The 26,886-nt window shown below is 48.8% G+C and overlaps 1 protein-coding gene across 1 annotated transcript in view; it reads right to left on the bottom strand.

The window, feature by feature from the left end:
* Positions 1–618: 618 nt before the first annotated feature.
* Positions 619–26,886, bottom strand: part of ptprq (protein tyrosine phosphatase receptor type Q) — a gene marked incomplete at both ends in the record, with an annotated part of 41,723 nt that continues 15,455 nt past the window's right edge. The window contains 43 exons of the mRNA XM_080002944.1: positions 619–656; positions 2,205–2,328; positions 2,795–2,930; positions 3,627–3,772; positions 3,905–4,030; positions 4,192–4,326; positions 4,505–4,581; positions 5,106–5,196; positions 5,937–6,018; positions 6,179–6,205; positions 7,062–7,106; positions 7,413–7,541; positions 7,661–7,760; positions 7,869–7,942; positions 8,433–8,700; positions 8,891–9,049; positions 9,374–9,443; positions 9,678–9,919; positions 10,389–10,575; positions 10,818–10,936; positions 11,710–11,916; positions 11,965–12,150; positions 12,272–12,550; positions 12,999–13,140; positions 13,503–13,654; positions 14,197–14,472; positions 14,613–14,930; positions 16,385–16,547; positions 16,649–16,794; positions 16,899–17,053; positions 17,145–17,265; positions 17,670–17,951; positions 18,048–18,329; positions 18,614–18,721; positions 18,887–19,066; positions 19,269–19,430; positions 19,909–20,533; positions 21,125–21,288; positions 21,685–21,831; positions 22,735–22,863; positions 23,702–23,930; positions 24,663–24,862; positions 25,010–25,079. Coding sequence (XP_079859070.1) covers positions 619–656; positions 2,205–2,328; positions 2,795–2,930; positions 3,627–3,772; positions 3,905–4,030; positions 4,192–4,326; positions 4,505–4,581; positions 5,106–5,196; positions 5,937–6,018; positions 6,179–6,205; positions 7,062–7,106; positions 7,413–7,541; positions 7,661–7,760; positions 7,869–7,942; positions 8,433–8,700; positions 8,891–9,049; positions 9,374–9,443; positions 9,678–9,919; positions 10,389–10,575; positions 10,818–10,936; positions 11,710–11,916; positions 11,965–12,150; positions 12,272–12,550; positions 12,999–13,140; positions 13,503–13,654; positions 14,197–14,472; positions 14,613–14,930; positions 16,385–16,547; positions 16,649–16,794; positions 16,899–17,053; positions 17,145–17,265; positions 17,670–17,951; positions 18,048–18,329; positions 18,614–18,721; positions 18,887–19,066; positions 19,269–19,430; positions 19,909–20,533; positions 21,125–21,288; positions 21,685–21,831; positions 22,735–22,863; positions 23,702–23,930; positions 24,663–24,862; positions 25,010–25,079 — 7,098 coding nt within the window. The remainder of the gene's footprint in view (positions 657–2,204; positions 2,329–2,794; positions 2,931–3,626; positions 3,773–3,904; positions 4,031–4,191; positions 4,327–4,504; positions 4,582–5,105; positions 5,197–5,936; positions 6,019–6,178; positions 6,206–7,061; positions 7,107–7,412; positions 7,542–7,660; positions 7,761–7,868; positions 7,943–8,432; positions 8,701–8,890; positions 9,050–9,373; positions 9,444–9,677; positions 9,920–10,388; positions 10,576–10,817; positions 10,937–11,709; positions 11,917–11,964; positions 12,151–12,271; positions 12,551–12,998; positions 13,141–13,502; positions 13,655–14,196; positions 14,473–14,612; positions 14,931–16,384; positions 16,548–16,648; positions 16,795–16,898; positions 17,054–17,144; positions 17,266–17,669; positions 17,952–18,047; positions 18,330–18,613; positions 18,722–18,886; positions 19,067–19,268; positions 19,431–19,908; positions 20,534–21,124; positions 21,289–21,684; positions 21,832–22,734; positions 22,864–23,701; positions 23,931–24,662; positions 24,863–25,009; positions 25,080–26,886) is intronic.

Here is a 26,886-nt window from a genome sequence, read left to right as displayed (position 1 = left end):
GCACCATATGGACCTGGTGAGAACCCTGTTTCAACCCCGTTTATCTTGATGGCGAAGCTCGGCCACGAAGAAACAGGAAAAGGGAAACATGAGAGCCGCCTTTTTTTTATTTCTTCAATAACACTTTAGAAACAAATAAATGAAAAAAAGAAAAAGAAATCCACCAATACCCAGACACAACGTAATTACATGGAAAAGAAAAACAACAACGAAAAGAGAGAACACTATTTGGCTTAATAAGTTATATTAAAAAAACATAGATTGTGTGAGTAGCTTCATTTTCATCACAGACGATACACAGTTAAAACTCTTGGAACAAATGCTGAGCAGGTTCAGCACTGCCCCCAAACGCTGCCCCTCCCTCCTTAAACAAACAAGTGGACAGAGATCTCCTGGGGCCGTGGTCCAGTGTTCAGATCGATGGAGACAGGACCGACCGTCCGTCACTTCGCTGTCTCCCTCTCCATCTCTCGTCCTTCGGCTCCGCACCCGCACCGGAGGATCCTGGACGGCAGGCCCGAGCTCTGGGTTGTGCTGCGCCGCCCAAAAAAACTGCTGCTCCACCTCAGGCACGGTGTTAAAAAAACAAAAAAAAAACCAACCCCGACGCATGATTGATTACATCGTTGTTTCTTCCCATTCCAGCTCCACGTCGCCTGAAAGCAGAAGGAAAATATTTTAGTTTGTCGGGGGGAAAAACTCTTGGCGTATTGCCAACATTGAGTTTACTCGCTGCTTCACTGTTTACTTTATATGTTTACGAAATTATAGACATATGAAGTTGTATACATATTGTATAGCAGCGTATATTTCATTTTTGAACATTTATATTTCAGGTCCTTTTTGTTTTTATCTTTTTTTTTCTGTTATTTTTAGCTTATATCTGTTGTTAATCATTAGGTTTTAGTGTATATTGGCAGATTTATTTATTTTTTTAAATGGTTACAGTTTACTGTCAGGTTTATTGTATATTTTCAAAAATGTTCATATTGTCTTTCTCATATTTGTATTTAATTGCTTTATTGCGATCTATCTATCTATCTGTCTTTCTATCTATCTGTCCGTCAGCCCGTCCGTCCGTCTATCTATCCATGCACCCATTAATCAGAATAAGATGACGTCTCACATGCACTTGCATCACAATTCCTTCAACCAGCCCAGCTTTCGCGGCTCATTCTCCAGTCGGAATATTGCGAAGTAGAAGAAGTGACGTACGTTCTGTCCGTCGGGCATCTTGGCAGACACCTCCCTGAGAATGTCAGCATCTTTTTGTCATTTAACCTTTTTTTGTCATTTAACCGGGGCAGCCACGTTGACAATGACTTTTTTTTTAATCTGTTTTCGAGAGGACCCTGGCCAAGGAAAGCAGTGCACGGAGAGACATATTGACATTATGTTTTAATGTCAACATGTCTATTTGACTGCTGCCGAAACACCCTCAACCTAAAAACCATGAACAACATGAGCGGTCATATTGAACTACATCACCAATTCTGTGTTCAAAGTCTGGAACAGAAATGAAATACTTCAGTTTTGGTTTTTTACATTTTCATTTACACATCATGTCTTTCGAGGTTTATTGGCAACATTCTGTTTCCTGTTTACATTTCCAAATGTTTAGGTTTATTTTTCTTTTGTTTTTGGTTTTGTCCGATTTTCTGGCTTATATTTAATGCTTGTCGTGGTGTGTGTTGTACTTTGCCAGTTTTTTCTTTATCTTTCTGCTTCACTGTCTTCTTATTAGTTACTTATTAGTAGATTAGTTGTTGTATAGGACCAATTTTTCCAGTTTATTTGTTGGGTGTTACTATATTTGTATTGTTTTTCTGTTACTTTTTACTATATATATATATATATATATATATATATATAATTATTATTTTTTTTAAATTTTTTTTTTTTGAGTGGGGGTGGGGGGTTGGAGGGGGCTTATTTAGCCTTGCCTTACAGATAGCAATGAAGAGAGATGGCAAATATTGGGCTAGAGGAGCAGGAGACACACAGAAAATGCCCCGAGCAGAATATAATCGAATAGTTTGTGTCTGTCAATCTGAAAACGCTCTGGGTTTTTATTCAGACCAGATTTTACCAATACAGTTTTTACATGACAGCTGCAATATTGGGAATATGACCTTATTGTGAGTACAGTTTCAGCACTGCAGTGCCCTGATGTGGTTTTGTGTGGGCGTGCGTGCATTGTCTACCTTCCATGGCGTCCAGGGAGTCCATCTTCTCAAGAGCAGAGTAATTGACAAACCAGATTGACTGGCTGTTGCCTTTATTGTTCAGCAGATCCAAGGTGCTTTGGTGCAGGAACATGTACTGAGCCTGAGCACCAGAGCATGTGCACGGAATAATACACACACACACACACACACACACACACACACACACACACACACACACACACACACACACACACACACACACACATGAAATATAATGTCTCTGGCACTGCCGATATAACACCGCTTTGGATAGAAGCGCATCTGCACTGGGAGCCAATTTCTTCTCAAATGCTGATGGAGAATTACATTGGAAAACCGAAACACTTGATTTGCATCTATAAATAATTCGGACTCCGCCTGAATGATCCGGATAACAAATTTTTCAATATTTCAAGGGGCTGGGTGGGCGCGGGTGAAATCACAGCAATGTGTGCGGTGAAAATATTTCACTTCCTCATAATGGCAAAGCATGTGATGGTACTGACACAGCATGACAGCGACAACGACCTTCCTCCAGCACAAAACCCCCCCGATCGAGGAGCGCGGCGGCGGCGGTGCGAGCTCACCAGGTTCTGGACCATGCACATCCTCTCGCTGCGCAGCTCGGCCACCAGCCCGTACACGTCCACAAAGTCGTGGTCGCTGACGTGCTGCACCAGGTGGTCGAGGGCGATGAACACACCCGTTCTGCCCACGCCAGCGCTGGGAGAACAGGAAGAAAACGCAGACACTATGAGTGAGATAAGATAACATTTGATGAGTCGCCGGAGGGGGAGTTGAGATGTTACAGCGGCAGATAACAGCACAAGACCAAACAGACGTAGGTGTGTATACATAGTTAACATGGAGTAGTAGTACACTAACTAGTGATGACCATATATGGTACGAGGCATCGTTTTCTAACATATGGGGAGAACTGTAGTTGACTTGAATCACTACTCTGACGTAAAATCAAAAGAAGTCATTCCATTATTTTACTATTATCATTCAACATTTCAACATTATGTAAGTGTCATTCATAGAGATCTCGCAATGATCGGCTAATCGCCCGATCGCGATTTATTTGAGCACATCGCGATCTTTCTGTGCAATTTTTTATTGATTCTGCAATCATCCAAATTCAAGGGGCATTTTAAGCCAATGTTGGAAATCGCAGTAAAAAGAAGTTGAATTTGTGCCATTCTGACAGTTGGACAGATAAGCTGTCCACCCACATATTTAAGTTCCAATCTTCACCGTCAGTGAATGACTTTCCTGCAATAGGCAGTCATGTATAACGAGAAGTTTCATTTTATGAAAAAAAAAACAAAAAAAAAACACGATTGAATTTGTCGTCTGAAATGCAGTGACGGTGACGTGATGAATGCCGGCCCTGACCCTGGCTGGGCTGGCGTGTACCTGCAGTGCACCACTATGGTGGTGTTCTCGTGCCTGTTGGCCCGCACCGCTCGGACAAACTGAACGAGCGTGCTGCTGGACTCTGGCACGCCGTGCTCGGGCCAAGAGGTGTAGTTAAAGTGATGGACCACCATGAAGTCCCCCTGCTGCAGGAAACACGACAGGGAAGGACAGAGGGAGCCGTAAATCAGCCGCTTCGTCGAACTGAAAATTATGGGAGCGGGGGAAAAAAACCTGATTTGTCGTTTCCAAATGGTTTCATTCCACTTTGCAAGTACCCGTTCCACTTTGAGAGCCCGGACGGTCCAGTCCGGGTAGACGTCCTCCGTCAGCTTGGTGATGATAATGTCCCCGAACACCGTCACCGGCTTGTTGTCCTCCGGCCAGTACTGGTGACACCGGATCTTAAATCACACACACATGCGCGCGCGCACACACACACACACACACACCAACACACACATTCGCACTGAAACCAGACGCGAGTAGCAGATGTGGTGCCATCCTCTAGAAACGTTGTCACAAGCGCTTGTTCTGCAGCGGCGCTAAATCTCCCGTGACATACTCTGCCCTTCTCGTAGCACTGCGTGAGCATGGCGACGGTGCGCGTTCCCGTCTCCCAGATCATCCTCCAAAAGTCGGCCACCGTGCTCGGCAGAGGACCCTGCGTCGCGATGAACTCATTGGGACACAGATAGCCCTGGGAACAGAAATAATGTCGGGGGTCAGACGGGCACGCGGTGAACTCCTGTAGAAACAGCAATTAAAGGTGCCACGGCCGCATTAGCGGAGCTGTGACCGTGTGATGACTCCAGATAGAGGCACAACCCACTTCGGCTGATCTGGCTCTTCCCCCGCAGCTGATTGCTGGTACTTACCGAAATAAAGCTGGCGTTGATGTAGTCGGAGCCGGGCATGCCGGGTTCAGAAAGCAGCTTCACTCGGTTGTTGTTATCTGGACACGTTGGCGCAAAGATAAGGGGAAAAAAAAGAGCTTTTAAAAAACGTTGCCGCTAGGAAATTATATCCCCCTGGACGCTGCCAAAGGCCGAGTCCCCGTCCAGGGCGGATACCGTCAGGAAATACAGGCGGAAGGAAATTCATCCGCTAAATGAATTTTCCTGCCTAGCTTTGTATCAGGTTACGAAGCCGTCCTGGAAGCCATCTGTCAGAGCATGCCCATTCAACTCGTTCGATGTGGCCCTCACTGTAATGCGGGCCGGCCCTCTGGGTACATTTGAGAGCTGGCAATGAACTGTTGTTACGTTCCTTTCAACACCCGCAGGGTTTCAAGTGGCGTCAACCGACGATCACGACGACGCCGCAGCGGCGTGCGTTCGAGAATCTACCACCTGAGAGAATGTTATCTAGATCTAGTTCATTTTAGGCTTTTTTTTGTCAACGGATAGAGATAAAGAAGATCCGGCCCCCAACGTGCCACGGCCCCCAACGTGCTGCGGCCCCCGCAGCTCTACCTACATGGTTTGATGTTGGTGAAGCGGTTCTTGGATCGGTTCCATGGCAGGTCAGCGTCTGAAGTGGCCAGATCCAGCAGCAGCTTGGGCAGCTCCTGACACAACAGAGGCTTAACATGTCAGCAGACACGCACACACGCACACACACACACACACACACACACACACACACACACACACACACACACACACACACACACACACACACACACACACACAAACAAACACACACACACACACCGCATACACACACACACACAAACACACACACACACACCGCATACACACACACACACACACACCACACACACCGCACACACACACAAACACACACACACACACACACACACACACACACGTGCACACACACGCACACACACGCACACATACACACACACACCGCACACACACACACACACACACGCACGCACACACACACCGCACACATCGCACACACACGCACACACGCACACACACACACACACACACACACACACACACACACACACACACACAAACACACACACACACACCGCATACACACACACACACACAAACACACACACACACACACCGCATACACACACACACACACACACCGCACACACCGCACACACACACAAACACACACACACACACACACACACACACACACACACGTGCACACACACGCACACACACGCACACATACACACACACACCGCACACACACACACACACACGCACGCACACACACACCGCACACATCGCACACACACGCACACACACACCGCACACACACACACATTGCACACAAACCAGGACTGATAAAGGGTCTTGAAGGGCAGCTGCTTACCGCAAATTCTTCTTGGAACTTGACATTGTCGTCTGCGCACAGATCCTCCACGTGCTGCAGAAATGACTTCTTGTTGACAGGCCTGACAGAACAAGGAAGGGGAGGAAAACGGTGGCGGGGGAGAGAGAGAGAGAGAGAGAGAGAGAGAGAGATTATCTACAGAAATCCCAAAAGTGATTTGACTGCAGCGTGAGAAGCAGCACAGATCAGAGCAGCAACGCTCAGGACGTGTAAACACTTACTTGAGTGATTTCCTGTAGCTGAGCAGCCTGAGCGAGAGGAGACAGGGAGTCAGACACCGTGCAGCTGGCGGCGACGGCAATAGATTATAAAACAAATTGACTACGTCCCGGAACTTTTATCTCAGTGGCGCTTCTCTTAAACAGCAATTTTCAAAGCTCTTCCCATTCCACATAATCTGCCGCCCCCCACCCCCCCACTCGAACACAGCAATTTAGGAAGCAGCGTAATTAAAAGCAGTCAAAGAACTTTGGAAAAGGAGAACGGAGCGACGACAGAGAGACAAACAGGACGCCGCCGCATGATCGATAGTCGAAATCCTCACTCAAAATCCCATCCATCCCGTTCTTTTTAAAGAAGGCAAAAGCAAATTTAGCCCTCATTCTGAGAGCGGTGCAGGCAGGGCGCGACTTTGATGTCCCCGTTTGGGTGGAGGCGGGCGGGGGGAGCCGGCCAGGGGCCTGTCACTTCCTCTCATTACCCGGCGTCAGCTGCTCCGAACGCAGCCTCTGATACGCGGGCCCCGTAACAGGGGCCCGCCGCGCGACTAATTCAAACGACGCAAAATCGGTAAACAACTTTTAAAGGATCTGCCGCGGGAGGCAGGGGCGCGACACCTCCCGCGGCAGGAGGAGGAGGAGGAGGAGGAGGAGGAGGAGGCGGAGGAGGAGGAACGGGACCAGAACAAAAGACACAAACCACTCATTAGCACGCGACGCTCGACGCGGCGACGGCAGCGAAACCCGCGCGGGCGGAGGACTCACCCATGCAGCGGCTTTCACCACCATGACACACACACACGAGGGACTGATTAAAGGCGATCTACAGCACACAGAGAGAAGACGCACACACACACACACACACACACACAAGACACCAACTTACTGGATGACATATATCTCTTTCCGTCTAAAGAAGAAGGAAGAATACCTGGTGGGGGAGATGGTGGAGTGAGAGGAAGGAAGAGCACGTGCAGCCCCGTGTGGGCCGTCGTCACTGTGTGCGCGTGTGTTCAGCAAAATACAGGTACAATACAGGTGCGACTGGGATGTGTCTGTCGCCCGCACCTGGGTCAAGCCAGTGAAATCGGCGCGAACAAAATGATGAAACGCATCGTACATGTTGAACAGGGCGTGACACAACGGCGAGAAGCCAGGCCGCGGCTGGCGTACGCGCAGCGTGGCGGCCACCGCGGCGGTGGGAGCGAGGCGCTTCCGCACCCTCCGGCCGACCCACCGCTTCAGCTTCTCCTCTTTCAGTTCCAGGTCGGCCACGGCGATCAGCTGGTCCAGTTTGTACTTGGTCTCGATGATCTCCGCCTCCCTGGGAGAGTAGGTGGCGCCCTCGTTCTTATGTTGGTGGATCCTGGCGTGGGATGAGAGCCGCGTTTTAGGGTTTCCCCGGTGAGCGGGCGTTTCTGTCGTGCGTGTGTGTGCGCGTGTACGCGCGCGTGGGCGTGTGCGAACGGCGACGGCTGCCCCGACCTGACTGAAGCGCAGATGATGACGATCAGCAGCACAGCCAGGAAGAAGGAGAGAAGGACGCCCAGGATGATCTGCTCGTCTCTGGTCAGCACGCCGTCCACTGCGGGGGACAGGGGGAGCGGGGGGGAAGTGAGTCACTGTGTCGCACGCCGTCCATTACTTCCCTCTCCTTTGGCGGCGTGTTGCGAACAAGCTCGGCCGGGATCACCTGCGGTTTTGACGTGGTCGGAGTACTCTGTGTCCGTGAACTGGGCCCGGATGTTGGTGGCGCGAAACTTAAACCTGGCCGGAGAAGGAGAGAGGGAAGAAGTCAAGAAATTGTTTATTTCCCCCCCCCCAAAAAAAAAAGTGAGAAATGTACTGTTTAATATGTCGTGTCATTGTCCCGATTGCAAATTCTTTTTCCAGATATTAGATTTCATAATCGTAATAATGTTCACATCTGAGAAGGCATCGAGGCAATTTTAAGCCGATATTTAAAATGTCGCGACAAATAGAATCGATTTGGTTCACTGTTCAATTTAGGAAATGATCCGTCACGCTGAAGCTTTATATGTTCCAGTGTTCCCGTCTTTTTTTCATAAGTTGGATGTGTATTATTACACTGTCACAGCCTCATATTGCGGTCACACGGTGTAAGGCCACATACAGTAAAAATGAAGGAAAAAGGGAATTGAATCCATTAATTGTTTGGAGGGCAGTTCATGGTCTGCCTTATCTTATGTTGTTCCTCCATTTGCTTTCACGAGTACGCGCAGGTGACGGCACTTACACGTAAACCGTGTCCGGCTTCAGAGGTCCGTTGCAGAGATCCTCGGCGTCGTCCTGCTCCATGCACTCGTCGTCCTCCCCGATGACGTAAGTCTCCGCCGCCGGGATGTTGCGTCCTTGCGGCGGGGGAGGGACGCCCCGCCCGCCCACCGCCGGGTGCCGGGGGTCCCTGTCGCAGGGCGGGCTGGGGAAGCCCTCATCCGCCAGGTAGGGGGCGGGCCGCTGAAGAAACGCATTCTTCCAATTGGTCAGGTTTTTGCCGTCCTTCACTGTGATGGAAAGGGTGGTGAAAGATGCAGGTTCATGCATTGTTTTTTTTTTTTATTATTCCTCTCTTGGGACACAGGAAAAAGAAAAAGAAATGTAAATGATTGAATGAATTGCTTGTACGTGACGGTCTTCCTCCAAGGAGGGTCATTTAAAATAATGGCGGTCATCAACGTTTCAGTGGAAGTGTACCTCCTGACTCAGCCACGATGACCTGAATGCGTCTGATTGGTCCGTTGTCATCACTATAGAAACAGGCAGGCATGCGGATGGTGATGCTCCTGTGGGTAACCATGGCAACCCCTCCACGGCCCACCACTGCCTGGGGTCTTCGGGTTGGTTTGGCCGGGGCTGAAACGCGAAGCATGCGTACCTACGTGTGTGAAGGGTGAAACAACGCACACAAGGCACAACAAAACAGAAAGACACACACATGCACATATGCACATGCACGCACGCACACACACACACACACACACGCGCATGCGCGCACGCGCACACGGACACGCACACCCACACGCACACACACACACACACATACACACACACACACACACACACACACGCATGCACACGCACACGCACACACACCCGATGCACACGCACACACACACACACCATGCCCAGCTTGTGAAGATGACAACAAAGAAACAGCAACAAAAAAGGAAGACGTACCTTTGATCCCTGTTGTTATCTGGACCTCTGGGCTGGGCGGACTCTTCCCGGCACCGTTGACCGCGGCAATCTATAAACACAGGAACCAGATGATTTAAGAGAAAGACCGACTGCAGAAAAGAGATAGGGAAACGGAGATAGCGATATGGCAAAAGAGAAGGACATAGGGAACAACAATGGCGGTTGTCAAATCAGTTAAAGGTCATTTTGTCTTGTGGAGGATGGAGTCAGGTGACGTTCCACTGGAGCCGCTCGACGTCCGGCTGAGCGTGGGTGTGGGCGTGGGCGTGGGCGTGTCCCTTACCCGGATACTGTAGTTGTGTCCTCCCTTCAGGCCGTCTATGATGGCCGTCAGCGTGTGGTTCTGGTTCTGGACGATGTCGAGGCGGTGAATGGTCATGACCAGCTGGCCCTGCTGGAAGACCTGCACCTGGTAGGCGCTGATGTTCCCGTTGGGCTCTGTCGGCGGCGTGAACGTCACGAACACTCGCGTCACTTCCTCTGGGATGACGGCCAGGGTCACGTTCTTGGGGGGGTCTCTGGGCTCTGGTGGACGGGGTGGAGGGGAACGAAGGCAGCTTCACACATGGCTTTCGTGCTGTTTGACGTCAAATGCCATTATTCAATCAAGCTTTAGAGTCAGTGAGTATTGTCCCCTGGTACACCAGGTCAGTGGTTCTAAACACAGAGTCCGGGGACCACCAGGGGTCCTTCAAGAGGTTTCTGGGGGGTCCTTGACTGCTATTTTATTTTCAAGGCGTAAGCACCATTTGAGAATGTACAATAATGAATGTTTTGATCGTAATTTCACTGTTATCTCGTACAGTATATTGTATGGGAGTATTAGAGATTGGACTATATTATATTTAACAATACAAATCTTGTCAGATCGGGTTCCCAGAGACTAATGGGATCGACCACGACCACCTAACGCGTACAGTATCAAATCAAGGGTCATTAATATGAAGAAAAGGTATGAGAATCACTGCTTCAGGTCACGTCCCTCCGTTCTTACCTTCCTCCAGGGTCCTGATTATCGTGGGCTCGCTGGCCTGCCCGTCCCTGCCGGCGTCCTCCAGCGAGCCGGTGTAGGCAGTGACCGTCACCGCGTAGAGGGTGAAGGCGGTGAGGTTCGTCACCACCACCACCCTGAGCTCCCCGGGAGCCCGGACCACCGAGCGATTCCCGCCGGCGTCATCCAACTGACGAGACAGCACAGAGATGGAGCCCGTGGGAACGCCTCATCGCCTGGCCGACTGTTGTTAGCGCGCGATTTGAATATTCTACGACGGATGCCGTGACACCGTGTGCTCATTCCATCGCTATCATTATTATACCAAAGCAGCGAGCCGTGGCCCCGCTTTTGAAAGCCGGCTCTGTCTATTTCAGCAGATTAATTAATAAGTGCCGTATGTTTTGGAGAATGTGTTCATGCTATACTCACAGAAATGACATGAACCAGGTAGGAAGTTGGTCCGGAGAGCACAGCTGGTGCACCCCACTGGATGCGGAGGCTGTTTGAGGTGGGGATCACCTCCAGGCTACGCGGAGGGGCGTCCGGCGCTGGCGGAAAGTTTCGAAGTTTGAGGTTTGAAATGAATGACTTTTTTTTTTTCTCAAGCTGGAACATAGAAAACGTTCGACTTGCTCACTTCAGGTCATCGCGGGCCCAGTGACAATAAAGCAAATGCTCAAGTCTCAAAAAAGAAAAGAAAAACTAAATTGTGTTTGTTTCGTCATGGGAGGGATGCACCAAAGGAGTTTCACACGCCAAAACGCTTTTTTCTTTCCATCCCAGAAGTGCAGGCGACGTGGGATTAGAAAGGGCGCCGGTCACAGGGGATCACACATCTTAGGATTGTAGCGCACAATAGAGGAGCCAAGACTTAAGACTTAAGAGGAAAAAATATCAAACCAACTCGATGCTCTCGCAAGAGTCCCAGATAACTCCGGGACTCGGACTATTCTGGGATTGATCGCGAGAGCTTCTGATCACCTCAAATGAAGCGATCCTGACGGGAGCGCACTCCTAACGACCCCGAACAGAAGAGAATCCCTCATGATTCTCCTAAGATCTTAATTAAGAGAAGAAGAAAATTGGCCGGGACTTGGAAATCCTCGCCCCTAATCCCAAATCCTTTGGTGTATGATGGGCACCAGTTTGAGCATTTCATTTTGTGACTGTGCAGGGAGAAAAAAAATTTTTCGGCTCTTTTTTTACAGATGCAGCATTTTTTCAATGTTGTGGAAAGTGGGAGGAATAAAGAATCAACAACACGGCTGCTAGCTCAACAAAAACATATAAACAATGCACGACAATAATATAATGCTCTTACTCCCGGCCTGGGTGTGGGTGTAGGTCCACGGCGTGTTCTCACCGACCCCGGCATTGGTCAGCGCCGCCACTTGGACGCGGTAGCCTCGGTATTTCGCCAGGGACTGCAGCGTGACACTGCGGTTGCTCGTCGAACCTTCGGTAGCGTTTACCAGCGTCACCACCTGGGAGGCCACGCAGCCGGGCGCCAGCTCACCCTCTGGGGCACCTGCACCCGCACCCGCACCCGCACCCGCACCCGCACCCGGACCCGGACCCAGACCCGGACCCGGACCCGGCCCCGACGCCCCTGAGGTGCCCGGTTCACAGCTGGTGGACAGCAGCTGTGCGGTGATGCGATAGCCTTGGAGCATGCCCGGCATGGAGAGCGGCGGCGCCCAGCGGAGCGTCACGCTGGTGGGCGTGACCTGAGAGACAGCGAGGAAGCGAGGGGAGCCCGGCACTGGGGGGGGGGAGAGGCCGAGTCAAACAGAGCCGCCTGGGCATCCCAGATCAATTCCATTCGGACCTCGTAAAGGAGGCTGTGAATGTGCGGAATGATACATGATGGGTGAAGTTATTACCCGACTCGGGGAGAGTGGTGGTGCTGCAGTTCATCTGCTCTCCCCGTCCTGCAGAGTTGACCGCAGCCACGGTGAGTGCGTAGTCGGTGTCGGGGGCCAGTCCGGTCACGGCGTACTCAGACGAGTAGGACCGGTGTGCCTGCGACGGCGAGTCCGAGTCCCAGACCATAACCTGATAGAAGAGAATCTGCCCGTTGGGGTTGGCCGGCTGTTCCCAGAACAGCCGGATGGAGTCCCAGCTCATCCCGGAGCAAGACAGGTTTCCCACGGCGTCGGACACTGGTACACACAGAGAGGGATGACTACCATTACTAACAAACCAGTTTTCTGTTTACTGCGCATCGCTTATGCACAACGAACGACGATTCCCTTTCTGTGTCCTCTCATCGCCCGCTAGAAATCTATTTTTATCTCTTTCCTTTGCTCTCCTTTATTTTTCTGTCCTAGCATCCTCTTGCACCAAGGTCATAGGCACTGGAACTTTTCTTGTTGCAGCATGTTGATTGATTTCAAGATTCATGATTTATTGATCTCCTCATAACAACCAACCCATTGTTACTTACTGGAAAATAAACATTTTAGATTCTATGTGATCATTTGGAATTTTCTACAGTTAAAAGCTAGCTGTAGCCTTTGTGCCTGTGCTGTGTGTGTGTGTGTGTGTGTGTGTGTGTGTGTGTGTGTGTGTGTGTGTGTGTGTGTGTGTGTGTGTGTGATAGTTGTGTACCTGACTCATTCGTGGTGAAGGTGACAGGGCTGCTGTACTGGTCCCCGTGTCCGACTCTGGTGTAACTGAAAACGCTGATCTCATAAGAGCTGTGGGGTCTGAAGCCCGATAGGTGAGCCGTAGTCATCGGACCGGACAAATTCTACAAAGACACACACACACACACGCACACACACACACACACACACACACACACACACACACGCACACACACACACACACACACACAATGTATTGGCGAATGGAGATTAAATCATGCATCACAGCAAAGTGAAGCTTGAAATGTGATTACTAAACTATAAATAATATCAGACTCTATCAACCTCTTGCTTGTATATGTGTTGATCTAAAGCAAAATGTCACTGTTGAGTGGTATTTGGGGTGTGAAATTAGAGGTACATGGAGTGTGACGGGGTGTGTATCACAGGCGGTGTCTACTCTGTGTGTGTGTGTGTGTGTGTGTATTGTTGTTGAGTAGCTTGTGGGGTGTGAAATTAGTGGTACCCGCTGTGTGACAGCGTGTGTGATGAGCTCCCGGATCCTAAAGCCGTACTGTGTGACTACCCCATTGGGCTCCAGAGGAGGCTCCCAGCTCAGCCACACTGAGAAGGCCGTGTGGTTGTAAAGAGTCAGGTTTCGGGGGGGAGACATGGGGCCTGAAACAGACAGAGAGACAAGGACGTAGACACGCACACACACACACACACACACACACACACACACACACACACACACACACACACACACACACACACACACACACACACACACACACACACACATTATTATTATTATTATTATTATTATTATTATTATTATTATTATTATTATTATTGTTATTATTATTATCAAGCCCTTTTTTAACCAGGAGTGTCATAATAAATAAGGATCTTTATTATTATTATTATTATTATTATTATTATTATTATATAAATAATAATAATAAGTAATAATATAAAAAAATGGCAACAATAACAACAATAATAATAAATAACATTAATAAAAATGACAACAACAATAATAATAATAATAATAATAATAAACACATCACATCATCATCGTTATCATCATCACCATCATCACCATCATCACCATCATCATCAACTGTTAATCAAGAGAGTCACATTGCCACATTGAGACCTCAACAATTCAAAATGCATAACAAAGAAACTTGAACCAAATAAAAAAAAGAATCCACCTGCTTCGTCAGTGTGCAGCAGCAGCAGCAGGGCAGGGCCGAATCCCTTGCGCGTGGCAGCGGTGATGCTGAGGTTGTACGGTGAGTACGGCACCAAATCAGAGAGGGTGAATGAGGTGTTGGGGGTGTGTGTGAGGTTGGAGCCCCCGGGGCCAAAGAGCGCCAGGGCATACTCTGTTATTTCTCCGTTCGCCTCTAGGGGGCGCTGCCAGGCAATGGAGATGGAGCTGAACGACAGGTTCCTGGTGGAGACCAGGACCGGAGCCGAGCTAGGGACTAAGGACCCCCACACACACACACACACACACACACACACACACACACACACAGAAAATGATGATTAAAAATAACAACGTTTTCTTTATTTACTCTTTTCTTATTGTGCTCCGTTCTCTGAACAGGAATTTAAAACCCACTGTCGTCGTCGGTCCTCAGGTGCATGGTGCTGGTGTGGTTGTAGGCGGGACCGGCACCGGTTGCCGGGGTAACGGTGAAGATGTAGGGGAAGTACTTTCTGAGTTTGGTGAAGAGGAAGACGGTGTCTGTGGTGGACTTTTCGATGGTCTTGTTGACGGGAGGGTTGACCCCGGGGGCGCTGGGTGGGGTGCCGGCCTCCTGCAGGGTGAGCATATAGTAGGGTCGGCCGTTCGGCTCCTGGGGGGCGTCCCAGCTGACGATGATGGCCGTGGAGCTGAAGATCTGAGCGGTCAGGTTGTGGACTGGGTCGCTGGGCACTGGACGAGAGAAGACACATTTTTATTAGTATCGCTACGGAGTGCGAAAACAGCCTCTGCCGAAAGCTTTTGTTGCGTTTTATGGCACAAAGCTGAAAATTAGGGCCATCAATCAACCCTACGCACTCTAACACGAGGGTGAAAATTCAAATTGCTCCACTTATCTTCATTATAATGATTATAATCACCGATATTATCTGTCATTGTTTGGCAGTGCCGCCATAATCGTACCCAATATTACTGTAATTAACACAATCACGGCAGCACATGGACCAAAATGGAGAAACTATGGCTCTGCTGTACTTCATCACATCAACATAGTAAAATATGTAACATAATAAACCCATTAGTAATCAAAGAAACAACAAAAAAACAACACATCATACACAATTAACAACCCACATGAGGAAATGAAGCAATTAGGGGGAAATTCAAACGCTGGGAGCTGTGAAAAGAGAGATATCAAGAGAGCGTTCATCAAAGTTTACCCCAACTTTTGGCGAGTTGGGAGGGTAGGGGATAGGTTAGGGTAAAAGGCTGAGAAGCCCTGAAAGTGAATGGGGGGATGTGAGGTCCCTGGGGTGCGTGGGGGTCTGAGCCCGGGGGAGTGTGACCCTGACAGGCTTGGCTGAGGCAATGAGCCCTGGAGGTCCGGTGCTTGGCAGAGAGCGGCTGGCTAGGGCACAGGCAGAGATACAGAGTCAGATACTTCATGAAACATAAAGCAGACAACACAGCTATGCGAGGCGGGATGGATGGAGGCCATCTGCACACTTTCCCCACCCAAAAATTCACATAAAGACAAAGGTGATTTGGAGTCGTTTAAGAGGACTCGAAAAAATGTCCAAAGCCTGGCGATATGCAAATGCTTTCATGGCAGCGGAAGGCGTACCTGAACACCTGTAGATACAATTGTTGTGGTATATTTGGGATTTTTGTGCAAATCTTGTGTTAAAAATGTACTTCGTGAGTGTGTGTTGGACTTTTCTTTTTGTCTTTTTTTTCACAATGCCTTAACTTTATTTGTTATTCGTAACATTATTCCAGTTGAGTAAAAGGAAATACAAACTGGTTATCTCCAAAAGTACCACGCCCCAGGAGGACGAAATAAATCCAGGATTGCTGGACTGACAGTTATCTCCTTTCACAAACAGGCTGAAGGTCACCTCTTCACAGCTCTTATTTCATTTAACTTGCTGAGTGTTGAAAAAAAAAGATATATAGACTTAGCCCCAGTGACATTTATATATTATTTAACTCCTATTTTACTTATATAGTTCTGTGTGAGTGTGTGTGTGTGCATGCATGCGTGTGTACGTGCGTGCGTCCATGCGGGTGTGTGTGTGTGTGTGTGTGTGTGTGTGTGTGTGTGTGTGTGTGTGCGCCTGCTGACACGTTAAGCCTCTGTTGTGTCAGGAGCCGTGTGTGTGCGCGTGAGTGTGAGGGCCACTGACCGTCTTCTGGTAGAGCCAGGGTCAGGTTTGGGCTCTGGACGCCTCCGTCTCCCTGCCAGGTGCTGGAGGTCATCCATACGGTGTAGTTGGTCCCTCCGATCAGCCCGGTCAGGGTGTAGGAGTAGGCCGAGCCGTCTGCGTATAGGGCAGAAAATGGCACCGTCTGTGGGGAAAGAGGGAGAGAGAGAGAGCGAGGGGGGCGGGTATGTTCACACCCCGGTGTTACATATGTTGTATTGAAAGTGTTTTTTGGGCTTGTCTCACCTGTTCAGTGACGGTGAAGTGGCTTGAGTAGTAAATCGTGTAGTGTACAATGATTCCATTGGGCTCGTTGGGCGGAAGCCACGTGAGGGTGACAGAGGAGGCAGTCACGTTTGTGAAGGTCACATTCTGAGGAGGGTCAAAAGGCTCTGAGGAGCACAACAAAAATGGACTGATTAACTTCAAACCCCTGTGTGGGCAAAACCCAATAAATGATTTACCAAGAAAATTTGGAAAAATCACCGTCCGCTACCTGCGTCAGTGGTGGTGAAAGCGATGTATACCAGCACTCCTCCATCCCCCAGTCTGGTCCAGCTGGAGACGGAGGCATTGTAGCTGCTCTCAGAGTCCACGTTGAGCACCACCGCCGTGTCCGTCACATTCTGCCACGTCTCGCTTGTCTCATTCCTCACATCCAGAGAGAACAGGCTCTGATACTGTTGGGGTGGCCTTCGTGTTTTGTGCCACACCGATGGATCTGGATGCGTCGCAAACTCACCAAACCCTCACAATGTAGTAGAGGATGTCCGAATTTGCCTGGAGCGGCGGTTCCCATGACAACTCAATCTGGTAGTCTGACAGCTTCCTAGCACGGAGGGACTGAGGGGGTGTGTCTGGGGCTGAGGAAAAACTTTCGAATTGGTTAAAAAAGCCCGACGCCAACATTTCGCCCCCCTTCTTGCACAGAACAGCGCCAGAAACATTAAACGGGGAGGAGGGAGCATCACCCTATAATTAATAAACAAACAGACAGTTCAGTGATTCACGCCTGTGCTCTCCCGCAGCAAGGAGGAACATCCTCCTCGGGATCAGGTGCCTGTGATGTGAGAGGGTTAGGAAAGGCCAGAACGGAGAGCGAGGGGGAAACCCGAGAGGACAGAGACCAGAGAGAATCTAGACTTAATCAGATGCCCTTTTGGAGTCGACGTAGGATGCCGGTGTCATCCGAGCCGCGTCCTGAAACGCTGAAAACAAAGTCGTCTCTGCAACCCGCCCCCGGGCCCTCCCTTCCCCCGACCCTCACCGTCCTCCAGGGTGGTGATGTTGAGTGGTTCGCTGCTGTAGTTTCCGGAGCCAGCGCTTGTGTGCGCCTGCACCACGACGCGGTACCGCGCGTACTTCCGCAGGCGGCCGATGCTGATGGAGGCGGTCGGAGAGGTGAGGTTGAGGTAGTGGGTGGCGTTCCACAGCTCCAGGCTGTAGTGGGTGATGACGCCGTTGGGCACCAGTGGCGGTTGCCAGGTCACATTCACCTCACTGGGGCTGACGGACTCGTAGAGGAGGCCGTACGGGGGGCTGCCGGGGACTGGAGAGTGGGGCAGAAACAGAAGGATGAGCCTTGAACGGGACATGTTTATAACATCCAACCTCTGCGTTGTACTCTACATTCGTGCCAACATACCGTCCTCCCCAGACCGCACCACTACGGTGTCGGAGCTGCGGTTGCCGTGGCCGTGACGGGTGTACGCTCGGACGGAGACGTTGTAATAGGAAAAGGGCTTCAGGTGGCTCAGGGTGACCCTGGAGGTGGAGGTGTTCAGCACGGCGGAGTGCGACCGGTTCTCGTACAGGACCTCGTAGCGCTGGATCACGCCGTTGGCCTTCTCCGGCGGAGACCAGGTCAGGGTGGCGGTGGTGGATGTGGTCTCCACCACAGCGACGTCCTCGGGCGGGGAGTCCGGCTCTGTGCGGGCAGAAAGACGGTGAGGGACTGTTGCACAGTGTACTCAAGATGCCCGAGGGTTCAACAATTTAGTTTTTTAGTTTTTCCCCAAAGTTTTTCGCCAAGTCCCACCAAGAATTACACCAAATAACATTGGCTTCCAGATGCTCAGGAGAACGTGTCATTTTTCCTAGTATTGTGATTTATAAAACTCTCTCACTTTCACTAATTTTCAGCTCGCCCCCCCCCCCCCCCCACCTGGCTGTATGCTATGCATGTGTGTATGTGTTAAGTGATGTGCACACCATCTTCTGGGGTGAAAACAAAGAAGTCGTCTTCATCAGACAGAGAACTCTCTCCCACAGCTGTCGACGCCGCCACGCGCAGCTTGTATCCAGTGAACTTGTTCAAACCTGCAACAGGAAAACAGAGACTCCCATCGGTGTTTTCGGATCATAATTACACGGAATAATTACACACACTGGCAGCGTGTGAGAGACTGTGTGAGTGTGCGTGCAAATCAGCATGATTTGTGTGCGCACTGCATGCCAAGGAAAAGCGAGAACCAAAGATGCTACCTGTCAACATGATGCTGGTGCTGTTGGTCACCCGCTGGAAAGCCTTGGTGCTTCCCAGCTTCAGGCCGTACACCGTGTAGTGGGTGATTCGGCCGTTGGGGCTGAGAGGGGGGCTCCAGCTGACCAGTAAAGAGGTGGAGCTAATGTTCCGATAGGACACGTCCAGCACCGCGCTGGGGACTAAACAACAATATTATTAAAGCGGCGACAGAAAAGTGAACAAAAATATGCTGGAAACAGGACCAAAACATGCCCCTGAACTCTAAAGAGCAACTTCTGCTCCACACAGAGATGCTGGCAGGCCTCCAGGATGTTCCTTTTCTTTCCTTTTCTTTCCTGATAGTCAATTATAACAGAAGATATTTGATAACTGTGCACTCACCCTGTTCACTGGTCTTCTCTGTGACGTGTACAGCGGGACCCTCTCCCACAGTGGTGGAGGCGGTGACCCTGAAGGTGTACTCGGTGAAGGGGCTGAGGTCCGTCACCAGATATGAGATCTCCTCTGGCAGAACCTCCACCACCTTCTCCATCACCCACACACCTTGGACATAGCGTGCAGATATGGACATAGATGCAGCCAAATGTTGAAAAGGACACATACATGGGCAAAGAATCACACAAAGATACAGTATACACTCTTGCGGCGGACCAAGTGGCGTGGTCAGGCCGCGGCTGCAGACGGCAGCATGGCTCCCTTCCCGCGGCCACCCAGCTGCCTAGAGGTGGAGGTGGAGCCCAGTCGCAGCACCAGCGGCGCGACAGTCAGAGATTCCTCCAGCACCTCAATTGAAACGTTTATCCTTAATATTTATCATTTTGGCCCGCGAGCCTTTCTGTTAGAATTATGAATAAAGATTCTCTGTCCCCCTCCCTAAACCCCTACTCGTGGGCAGACTCCCACAACAGAAAGACAGTCACGTATACATACTTTCTTTGAGTCAAATTTAACTTATTGTTATGAAAGCAAAGCACAGGCAGCTGAGAATCGACAGATATTTTGTCTAAAGTCGGAGCTGTACCTCCTGGAGTGCCGGTGGACACCGCTGCAGCGCGAGTGGAGGGGTGTGTCTGGCCAGAGCTGAACCCCGTGAAAGCAGCCTCGTGGGTGAAAAGGTGCGTCTGGCCAGGGCTGGACCCCGTGTGCGCAGCGTGACGGGTGGATATGCGGGAATGAACGGGCGTTATCGACATAGGGGAGGGGTCAGAGGTCATATCCTGCACGTGCGATTGGTGAGTGAGCCATGGCGGAGGCGTGGCAGGTGGCATCAGGGTTGGGGCGGAAGCAGAGACCCCTGGGGCCGCGGAGGAAGAGGCCGAGGCGGAGTTAAGGTCAGTGCCGGAGGCCATATCGGTCAGTCCGGTTACATTAGTGCCGGTACTCTCGGTGACCGTGGGGTCTACGGTCGGGGAACGGGGGTCGGGACGAGGATTTGGGTCGGAGTAGTTATCTGGGCCGGCGGGCCCGGAGTGTGCGGGGTCGTAAGCCGCCGTGCTGGTGAGCAGCATGCGGTCTGAAACGGCGGCAGTGAAGGCAGGCGGGGAAGTGGTGAGGCTGAGGTCGGCGGATCTCCTTCGCCTCTCGGAGTTGCCATGGAGATCGGGAGCTAATGTACCGTCTTCATACATGCCAGTGTCATTCAGGTTCTAAAGAAAGCAGAAAAGGAAAAGCATCATTTTACAGTTTGCATCTGAGACCTGATTCATTTGGCCATCGTAACACTTCCACAGAAGCTTTCTACAGAACTGAGGCATTATGAAGCACAACACACAGAGGCACCGATGTGACACAATGTGTGAGATGCTGTTTTCCCAAAAAGTTGTTCGAGTGTCCACCAGTGGACCGACTGTTTGTTAGTCCCTGTTGGCTACCGGATTTAAAACAAACCTCTCACAATCCGACACTGGACAACGCAGAGCATTTGTTTTATTAGGCGTATTGGTTTTTGGAATGAACTCTCTGGGAGTCACAATCAGCCGCGTTTGAGTGAACATGTGTGATCAAGCGATCAAAGCACGCCTTTTCAGGAATAAAACGAAACCAAAATAATACAGCACCTGGGATGAACCCGTAAGCTGAAAAAAAACCCCCAAAAAAACAACCCTCCAGAAATCCATCCCTTTCACATTTTTCAATCCCAGAATGTGTGAACATGAAAGACATGTAAAGATCCGATTGATGTAAGCGAAAGGCTGAATATAACACAACTTTAAAATAGCTCTCAGAATGTTTCGTACCATTTCCCAGATGAAGGTGATGTCCCACAGCAGAACGTCCTCGACCAGGACCTGCAGTCTGTACTGAGTGATCACTCCGTTGGACTGCGCAGGACTCCTCCAGCTCACACGGATAGAGACCGAGTCTTCAGCCACAGCACTGAGCTCCTGCACCGCACTCGGAGCTGACAACACACACACACACACACACACACACACAAGCCCCAGGTACGCACAAAAAAAAAAATTCAGATATTATGGTGATGAGAAAGTAAGTGAGTAAAGCTTTATTTATAGAGCACTTTTTAAAGCACACTGTTTAAAAAGTGCAAAAAATAGACACACAAATGAACGAATGAACAATACAAATCTGTTTTGCAAAGTGGGCGTGAAAACAAGGAAAATAAATACAAATGATGAAATACACACACAACGGAAAATAACTTAAAACCAACAAAAAAACACACATATTTAAATGAAATGGACAAAAAAATAAAAATAAATAACTCAGCAAAAACCTACAAACAGTGTGTAAACTCTGCATCTCATTTCTGATCTGAATTTGCGAGGGCTCTCCTGACCTTCAGCTGGCGTCATGACCTCAGTCTGCACCTCGGGACCCATTTCCCCGGAGGATTTGGCTCTGACCGCCACTGTGTACTTGGTGTAGGGATTCAGACCAGAGAGTACGAACCGCTGGTCCGCTGTGCTGTTTTCATAGATATATCCTGAGTAAAAGAGAAAAAAAAACACATTTTGTACTAGCTAACTGGTGGGAATTACAATATATGTGCGCATGACAAGGAATCGAAAAAAGAAAAGTTAAAAGAGCCATATTATCAAAAAGTTATGAAACAATATTTTACAAATCAAGATGGGATTTTTAGGTGGAGCTTTTGATGTGTGGCCTTAGTTTTCAGGCACTGTCTCGTATTATAGGGCTCTTATTTTGAAACAAGTAAAGTATGATGGAGGGCTTTTTGCGGCAGACGAGGGGGCGTGGTTAGGCCGGGGTCTACGGGTTACGGCTCGGACTTCGTCCCGTCCCGGCGCAGCTGTTCTGACTCGGCCGATCAGCCCGCTGTCTCTGATTGGTCTGAGTTTTTTTTGGGAGAGTTTTCCTCTGTGTTGTTTGTCACGCAGTGAGGATCGCGCGGTGCAGGGTCCGACAGCCTGCCGACCGGATCGCGTAACGGACACTGACACTCACAAGAACTCTGATTTATAATTTATGTTCCCGTTTGGCCGCTGAGGGCTTTTGTTGTTCCTGTCTAATAAAAACGCCGCCGGGTCAGCACCACCCTCCCAGGAAGTCTCCGTCTCCTTCCTTGAAACCGTGTCTGTGGACAGAGCTGTCCACACTTCTATTTTGAAGACCCCCATATCCACAAAGTTTGATTGAAAAGGGACAAAATTGTTTGTGTTAATATAGTCTCTGGTACCCCCTAAACTGTGAAGTGGTAAAACCAATATGAATTTCAGATGAAAAGTCCTCTACCTGCATTTTCTTTTGGTACAATTATTGGGGGGCAGGGCAAGTTTAAGTGATTCCAATTTTGGAGTGGACATGGCCCCTGTGTCTATCCCAAAATCTACGCCTGTGGCCTGAGCTGCGTGGGCCTTTTAATGACCTGTGGGTCCATTGAGGTAGACGACGTAGGTGAATCTCCCTGTGACGATGTTGGGAGGGTCCCAGGCCATGGAGATGGACTTGGACGTCACATTCCATATGGAGAGATTCTGTGGAGGGTCCTCCGGGTCTGCGACACACAAACACACACACACACACACACACACACACACACACACACACACACACAAAGTGGAAAACTTCTTAGATACAGGCGGATAGCCCTTCTGTTGTTTTAACAAAATCACCTCTCTGGAAGGAAATTGCTCAAATATTTCCGCCATAAAGGTCATAGTTTGCTATTGTCACAAAATGAGACTACAAAATTGTTTATGGCGATATGACAATGCCTTCATTTCTATAATACCGTTTGTGGTGTAGGGATGGTGTGGTTTGAGCAGCCACACCTGTCCTGGTTCCAGGCCATTGAGGCCCAGGATCAGAGTGGTTGTACACCTGTTGCCCATCGGTTGTTCTCGTGAGCAACAGGTAAAACCCCAATCCCCACACTCACCCAGGAGAGGAGCCCTGTCATGACACACGTCCCCCCGCGGGAAAAAAGTTTAAAAGTTTCCTTTCTCACTGATGACAAATGCCGTATGTTAGCGTGTGTTGCCGAGTGTTTAGTGCAGTGGGAAAGGGGTATTAGTGAATAATTGCCCAAATCCCAGTAATTAGTTAGGGAATACTTCTGCATCTTATCTATACATTTTTAGATCTATTTCAGCGAATGTTTGATGTTGCTCTACACAGAGATGGAAAATCCAGGTTCAGAAACTAAAATTCCACTCCGGGATTTTCAGTTAACCATGTGAATTTGCCGATTAGCGTCAACCCAGAGGTTTAGCTCATGGGTGGGAAACAGCTGGGTCAGGGTACGGGTGGAGCGAAAACATGGAAACAGGACGTTAACTTTGTGACCCTGAAATACCGACTTTGGATTTTTACTCCTGAAAAATCCGGAGTACCTGATTCAGGCATGCGGACCATGGTGGAGGCGATCTGGCCCTCTCCGTCGGAAGTGAAGGCCGACACCTCGAACAGGTAGGCGGTGTAGGGCCTCAGCTGGTCGACTCCCACGGATATGGGCACGCTCCAGGAGGCGGCGGGGGGCACGGCCGACAGGGTGATGGGGGGCGAGGACGCTGTCACCTCGGATGGATTGGGAGTGCCGCGGGAGAGGATGTCCGCCGCATCCTGGACACGGGGAACATGAATCAAACACAGAAGATGATGTGACACGGAGGAGAATGTGTTCAATGTGTTTGTTTACTAAATAAGTTATACTAACAATCTTAATATGAAGTTACCAGGAACTGACCTTAGCCCCTGCTTCACACCAAAAAAGCACACACAAAGTACTCAATTAAATAGTACTTACTTAGCACCACCTTGCAGTATTTATTGTTACACGAATGTTGTTGTTACACTAATCTCTGTCGCAATGTAGCTGAATGTTATTCTCCCTTGTAAGTCGCTTTGGATAAAAGCGTCTGCTAAATGACTAAATGTAAATGTAAATGTAAATGTAAATAAGTACATTTGGAGTGCAGAGTAAAAGCTAAGTGTGACAACTTATAAGAAGTTTTTGAAAGTCCAGGATCATAATATTATCTTAACTGACGGTAGGGCTGGACAGTATTGACCTCATCAAATATCACAATATTTTTTACCTCGATATCGATAATTTAATGATATTGTGGGGATGGCTATGGGTGCTTTGATAAGCTCAAAAAAATCATTTGAGGAACAATCGTTAAGTAATGTGGATATTTTAACCAAGCAGGTAGAGATTAAAACAGCCCAAATCCCAACCAGTATCGAGTCTAATATAACAAGATGCATACTATAACAATTTATGGCCCAGCCTTAACAGCTGCAGCCATTTCTAAAGCGTTCTGTTGGAGAGAGCAGGTGAGGCGGTGTTACGTTGCAGTGCGGCAGAGCTCCGGTCATGATCTCCTCCGCATTCAGCTCCAACGTTCGCACCGTCTGCCCGGTGCGGGCGTGTTTGGCCTTCACCGCAAACTTAGTGATGAGGCCATTGATGCGACGGGGCAGGAACCAGGTGACCACCACAAAGGTGTGGTTCTGAGCGAACGCCGTCAGGTTGGTCACCAGGCCGGGGGCTACAGGGATGTCATGGAAGGCGCACGCACACAGGCGCACGCACGCACGCACACACACACACACACACACACACAGAAAGAAGCCGTTGAATTCTGAGATGCATGTGATGTGTGCAGTGTGTGCAGTGTGTGTTCATTGATACCCACGGGCCTCAGCGGTCTTGATGTACAAAGATTTGCTGAACTCCCCCACACCAGCCGAATTCTCTGCCGCTACCTGAAGAGAGAGAGAGAGGCAGAGAGGGAGAGAGAGAGAGAGAGAGAGAGGAGGGGGTATAGGAGGGCTAGTATTAAGTATTACTGAAAATAAGTATTCATGGCACGGTCAAAAGCGATGGCATCGGACCCCACATTAAATCTCTAGCCATGCTTTCACTGCTTTCACTGTGTCACCAAAGACCGGCACGTACATGTGAAGCACATAGGAAAAGTTGTTGCAACAATAATATTAATAAATATATCTGCAGGCAGCAAAACACGGGCTTCAGGTTCGTCGTGTTAGACACCAATTACAGTTTTCCGAGTTCCCGTAAAAAAAACACACCATCATTTCGTATCGACACAAATTACAAATTTTCGAGTTTCCATGGAACGCAGCATCAGTTGGTGCTGTCGCTCGTCTTTACATCAACATCACTACTAAAACAAGTTACGATTTTCCGAGTTTCCCCTGAACGCAGCATTAGCTGATGTAATGACTGGTGACACGCAGAATGACTACTACAAGCTGATACACTTGTTGCGTGTTATTACTTTATCCTAAAAGTTATAAGGTGAAGGGGCACGAGACCGGGTTACATGCAAACACAATGTGTGCAGAGAGCCACAGTTTGCACAAATGTAACGAATCGGTTGATGATTTCACAAAGCGCCCCGCTCCACAATCTAATCTCACTCCATCACCCGCCCCGGAAGTTTAACGACGTTCTGCTACTTCCAGTCGATTTCCGTCGGTTTTTTCATTAATTCCTGCACCAAATGTAGATCCAGGTGACGTGTGGGCGTGTCCCCACACTGTCACTTGTCGTGAAGCTTTTGCCCGATAATTGCCAAGGAGAATAATAATAATAGAAATCCCAGCAATAACAATAACAATGCGGGCTGGACCCCGGATAACAACAATAATTATTATTATTATTATTAATAATGTTTTTATTATAATTACTTATTTGTATCGTACCTTTCATACACAACAGCAGCTCAAAGTGTAAACACAAATAGCAACAATAATAGCAATCCACATTAATATTATTCATAATATTGACAGCAGCAACAGCAACAACATTTTTTGTAGTTAATGTCAAACAATATTGTCAGAAAATAATTTAACAAAACAAATCACCTCTACATAATCAATAACATTTATTGTGTGCTTGGTGCTTGTTGATACCAAATAGGTAAATTGTAAAATATATATATATATATATAAAAGAAATTATAATAATTATGTGTGTATATATATATGTATATATATATATATATATATAGAATGTGGTGTATGTGTGCAGTATATATAGTATGTGGATTTTCTGAATTTTACAAGGAAAAAGTTAATAACTTCAAAACTGATACTAAAATGTGGGTAAACAAACTGACAGGTCACTCAAAGTAACATGATCCATGCGTGTGTCCACATGCACACACAGGCCCACACAAAGGTGCAAAGGCTCCGCTTCTCCCTCTTCCTGTTCTTCACACACACACGTCCAGTCCGTCTCTATGGAGGTCAGTGCAGGTTAATGAATTCTGAAAACTAATAACCGTGATCACAGTGAAGCTCACTGACAAAAGACGGTGGAAAGAGCCACTGGCTCTCTGCAGATCCGTTTACCCGATCAATTATTCAATCTGCATCAATTATTTAGACAGATTAAACTAATGCAATCTAGTCCAATGGGATCAGATATTTTGCTTGATATTTTGACACACATGTCATTCTCAGCCTCCATCCACATTCTTGTGTTGGCACCATCACAACATGTGCTCAACGCTCAGCCTCCATGGAAAGTCTGTTTTCTTGTGCA

Source organism: Zeus faber, assembly GCF_960531495.2.
Source record: "Zeus faber genome assembly, chromosome: 6".
Classification (NCBI taxonomy): domain Eukaryota; kingdom Metazoa; phylum Chordata; class Actinopteri; order Zeiformes; family Zeidae; genus Zeus; species Zeus faber.
This window is presented reverse-complemented; position numbering and strand designations above follow the sequence as displayed.